Source organism: Camellia sinensis, chromosome 3, assembly GCF_055761805.1.
Source record: "Camellia sinensis isolate YWXY chromosome 3, ASM5576180v1, whole genome shotgun sequence".
NCBI classification, from domain to species: Eukaryota; Viridiplantae; Streptophyta; class Magnoliopsida; order Ericales; family Theaceae; genus Camellia; species Camellia sinensis.
Genome location: NC_138963.1, coordinates 11,766,043 through 11,771,441, shown reverse-complemented (window position 1 = coordinate 11,771,441; position 5,399 = coordinate 11,766,043). Strand labels below are relative to the sequence as shown.

The window sequence follows — 5,399 nt, the reverse complement described above, 5'->3', positions numbered from 1 at the left end:
TAGAATAATCTATGAGTAAATCTTGATAGAGTAAAAAATTCAAATCCATACGACTAATGAATCTGCGACATAGTATGTGAGAGTAGCTTGGATTAGAGATTGTGTCAGAGAGTAATTGATTAGAATTAAGTTAGAATGGCTATAATATGTTGTGAAATTGTTGATGATAGAACAGACTTGAATGGAATTTAGACCAGTCCCTATATTTGATTCACACATGAGGGACAAATTATTGAAACATGTGTGAAGATTCTTACATAAAAAATAAGTCAAAAACAAAAAATTGATCTTAATATATATTGGATTGACTTATCATTTATCGACTTGAATTTTTTATTTGACTGTGAAATTCAAATAATATATGTTGAGAGCGTATGTGAACTATGGACTTTCTTTCCTACATATTGATGCAGTGTTTCTAGGACTCTCAGGAGTCCCAACAAATTTCTTTACCCTTGTAAATATATTTTTAACTCTATTGTGACAGCTTTCTTGTTAGGGCAAAGATTATAGAATAAAATAAATTAATAAATCTGAAATATATTTTTTTCCCAAAAATAAACACCACATACATATCGATCATGCATATATCACTATGGAAACTATTTCTCAATCTAATCCAATGTGCAAGTCACTTGAGGACAATGACAAAATTGCATTTTTTGAGAAAAAGAGGATTTTGAATATTAGGTCATAAATTAATGTTGTTATAACGTTGTAGGAGCAAATATTTTTTTTTTAGGTCAAAGAATATATCCAATATTTTTGTTCTGATAGTGTAAAACTATATTAACTATCTTCGCAATAAACTCAATTTTATGATACAATAGCCGTTTAAGATTTTTTTTAAGTCTTACATTGAACATCACAATGAGGCCTTAGGTCTCAAACAAGGCATTTGATAATCGAGACATTTGGCAAGAATGTTTTTTTGGGTGAACCTTAAGCAAACTATTGAAAAGCTTAAATTGTTCAGCCGACCCTATTACATGTTTGAATGGTGAAGTTATTTGCATAGTAATAACATGATTGGATCCATACTGCCTCTCAATAGTAAATGTTATTCACATAAGCGTATCTTTTAAATTCATTTATAAGACAAATGGATGTCAAACGACTTTTATTCTCATTTGCAAATCCCACAATATTATTCAATGGATATTGGAGTAGTAGTACTGGTAGTAGTAGTAGTACTCTATTCAATACATGGATCAGTTGAACAGACCATACATTTGCCATTGTTACAGATCAGAAGACGCTAACATGGCCGATAATTATTTGAATTTGCTACACTTAATTGTGAGCTAGTTATCAAGTGCTTTCTTCAACAGCTCTCTAAACTGCTGGCGAATAAAAGGAGCTAGATCGTCCTTGATTTGATTAAAAGATTTTGAGTCTGGGCATTCACACACTGCCGGACATTGGCACTGGAACTCTGCTGGACATTGCTTGTAATTTCCTTCACTCGGTTGCTGATCACCTTCATACACAACAAAACAGAGAATTTTCATGATCATTATATACGCTGTCTAAGGAATCTGATGTCTGGAATGAAGTCTGGAATTCAAAAGCATTATCATTATACCTTCCTTGTTACCAAGTGTTCCATTCTCTACGCTTGCCTCCTGATCGCCTGCCCCAAAATAAATAAATAAATTTATCAAAAACAATTTTTGATTCAGTAATTAATTTTTTCCTCCAATCTCAACCGAACCAAACCCATTATAGCCCTCATACCAGGACTGGTAGTGGTAGTGAGGGAGCCCTCCTTATGTGCCATAGTGATAGTGGTAGTGGTAAAAGTAAAATCAACTTCATCTAAGCCAGCCTCTGCATCACCTGCACAAAATCAAAGCAAATTACAGTACTCGAAAGACACAACTGGCAGTAGTTACTAATTTTTCAGAGAGTATCCGTAAAGAATGTGAAAAATTGATGAAAGTATGCTTGAGCCCTTACCATGAACGTAGCCTATGTCATCGGATTGTGCAGTGGTTGACGGAGAAGACGAAGCCAACAGGAGGAGTAGGAGAAGAAGATGGAGGAAGACTGATCTGGAGCCTGTTCGAGCCTTATATTCCATTTTTACTCTTCTAGTTTTTCCTCCCTCAAACAAGGTCAGTGTAGGTTTTTAAGAAAGAAAAGTTGTGTACTACACCTCTTAAATTGGCTGCTTGGGAATTTTTTTTATTTTTTTATTTTTTTATATATATATGTCACTGTCTGGTTCCAATTTTCACAATTCGGTTTTTTTTTTTAATTGAATTTTTTTTTTCTGTTTTTTTGTTTTTGGTTAATTTTTTTAAAACTCTTTTAAGCAATTTTTTTTTAAATTTTTAGCTACACAAATATAAATACAAAAAAGTATAATATTTGCAATTTTTTTTTAAAAAAAAATTAAATACCAAAAATATTTTTTTATAAAATACGAAAATTCAATGCATTTTCATATTCTTGTATATTTATTGATTTTTTAAAATAATTTTTTTATAGATATTTTATTTTTTTAATACATCTAGGTTAGGCGCATCTAAAATGTAAAAAATTTACTTAAAATATTAAAAAAAATCACTAAAAACAAAATAAAATACAAAAAATAAAAAAGTCAATTTTCAAAAAATTGAATTTTGAAAATTGGAACCAAACCTAGATGAATCTAAAAAATATTAAGGCTCTGTTTGGTTGTGCTCTGAAATCAATTTTCTACCCGTGTGTTGGAGTATGATGTTTGGTTTCGTTTTCAAATTAATTTTCTACACTCTGCAGAGAGAACTCTGATGCACAGGCGCCTTTTTTGTCCACCCGGATGACCACCCGGTAGACCACCCGGATGACCACCCGGATGTCCGGCTGGTTCCAGATTTTTTTTTTTTTTTTTTTTTTTTTTTTGCAATTGATTTATATAATCGGGACAAATATTTTCTGAAAATTTTTAAATTTTTTATGTGCTTTAAAATAATTTTGAATTGTATGTTTAGTTATGAGTTGTAAATTTTTGTATCACATATCAAATGTCACATCAATAATTTCCCACTCAAATCAAACTTCTTTTCCAAAACTATTTTCAAAACTCTTTACCAAACAAATTTTCTACACTCAAATCATAATTCCACAACACACAAACTCAAAATACAACTCATACTCTCAAATCACATTTACAAAACTCTACCAAACACTACCTAATATTTTTTTTTATAATTCACCTTACGTAGACGAATCTTAAAAAAATATAAAATTTTGCAGTTTTCTAAAAAAAAAAAGAATTTAAAAAAAAAAAGCCAAAATAAATCTAAAAAATTAACTATTTTTGGCTTTTTTTTTTCTTTTCTGGATTTTTTAGAACTTTATAAATAAAAAGAAAAAAAAAAAGCAATTTTTCAATTTGTCTCATCAAAATGAAATTAGACGGTTAAAATTTTTACTTATATATACACACAAACTATTTACATAGCCTTCCAAAAGTCTTTAATTATAACTAACCTTATAGAATTTTATTGAAATAACTATTATAATAAGTAGCTCATTGGAGTGACTAATAAGCCTGGTTTAAAGAGTTCTTAAGGCCCGTTTGTTTTGGGAGATAGATGAAGGGATTGGACAATGATAGATGTAGGACTCACTATAACAGTGTTTGTTTGCAAAATAAGGAAGGTGATTCATAGTCCCCTAGGACTATGCTCACTATAATAGGGTTTGTTTGCAAAATAGGGAAGGTGATACATAGTCCCTTAGGCCCCGTTTGTTTTCCACACTAGCAGTGTACTCCGGACTGTTAGTGATGAACAATAAGATTAGCTTATGTTTGTTTTGGCTTTTGAACTCCCATTTCATAGTCCCTTCGGCTTAGGATAAGCCTTGGGCAACGGATTAGCAGTCTGGGTTGGGAGATGATATTAGCAAAGTAGTCCGTTCGGATTGGATATTACCGGACGTCTGCCCGATCAATCGATAAATAGCAATTTTTTTATTTTTTTTTTACTTGTTGGGCATTTTTTTTTAAACATTAATGTTTAATGTTTTTATTTTTTTTGTTAAGTAAAAATCATAATTTTATTTGTTTTATTATTTTATATTTATTTTATATAAAAATAATTTAAGAATCCCCACATTAGTAACAACTATCATCAAAACAAACACGATTTTACTAATCCTCTCACTGTCAATTCTTTCATTAACAATCTCTTCACTATCAATCCCCTCCATACTACATCTGAAAACAAACGGGGCCTTAGAACTATGCTAGACCTTTGAGGAGGGGATTGACAAAGGCCTCCAAAGGTTAAGTTTCAAAACTAATGAGGGGAAAAGCTTAAAAAAAAGATTACTTTCCCCATGTCGTGTGTTGTGTATTTGCGTGATTTTTGTTTTTGTTTTGTTTGTTTGTTTGTTTGTTTTTTTTTTTTTTTTTTTTTTTTGTGTGGGTATTATGTCATTATATATATATATATATATATTAAAATAATATAATAAAAAATATTTAAAATATAATTTTTTAATATTAAAATATATCAAAAATACCAAAGGATATTTATGATATTTCATATAATTAACCTCCTCACTAAAATATATTACAAATTAACACAATTTTTCTTAATCCCTCACTAATAATTTCCACACTAATAGTCTCATCACTGACCATTTCTACGCTAATAATCTCACCTAACCTAACTTCAAAAACAAGAGATGCTGGGCCTTCTCTATATATGTGCTTTAGTGTGGTTCTTTCCATGAACAACCTCATAAATCAAAGAACTATCTAACATAACTGTATCAGTTCCCTCCTACCCCAGTAGCTACCATGATGAAAGGGAGTGACGATCTTTCAATACTTACACAAACCATTTGTAACTGCATCTTAGTCACCCAATAACTGTTGAAATCCCATTTTATAACAATCCTTTAAGGCCGCTTTCCAGTTAGAGGATTTGATGAAAACACAAAAAAGAAAGAAAGATTGATTGATAGGATTCGAATTCCAAACTATATTTAGTTGAGTTGGAAAATAAACAAATAAAAGAGTATGCCTCGTTTAGGAACATATTACTTTAATAACTTTTTAGTTTTTTAGTAATCATCCTTCAAGGCTGTTTTCGGTTAGATGATTTGATGAGAAAGACGGAAAAAAAAAAAAAGAAAAGAAAATCAATCGAATTCGAATTTCAAATTATGTTTTGTTGGGTTGGGAAGTAAAGAAAGAAAAGAGTTTAAGTGAACTTAAAAGACAAAAAGTGAGATTGTATTTTCTTCTCCTTTTTTTTACCTGTATTTTCCATTATAACCAACCAAAAATTGAGATTGCATTTCGTTTTTTCTTTTTATTTTCTCTCATCAAATCATCCAACCTAACACAACCTAAGTGCTTGAAACCAGTCAGTATTTTACGATTCACGATATGTATC

The 5,399-nt window shown here is 30.4% G+C and overlaps 1 protein-coding gene across 1 annotated transcript; it reads right to left on the bottom strand.

Annotated features, from left to right (window-relative positions):
- Positions 1–1,090: 1,090 nt before the first annotated feature.
- LOC114287506 (uncharacterized) lies at positions 1,091–2,179 on the bottom strand. Its single transcript, XM_028230883.2, has 4 exons — positions 1,960–2,179; positions 1,738–1,839; positions 1,586–1,633; positions 1,091–1,480 (listed from the first exon to the last, which is right to left on the bottom strand). Exons 1-4 carry the CDS (start codon positions 2,081–2,083, stop codon positions 1,305–1,307), a joined length of 450 nt encoding a protein of 149 aa, XP_028086684.1. The 5' UTR covers positions 2,084–2,179; the 3' UTR covers positions 1,091–1,304.
- Positions 2,180–5,399: the final 3,220 nt, after the last annotated feature.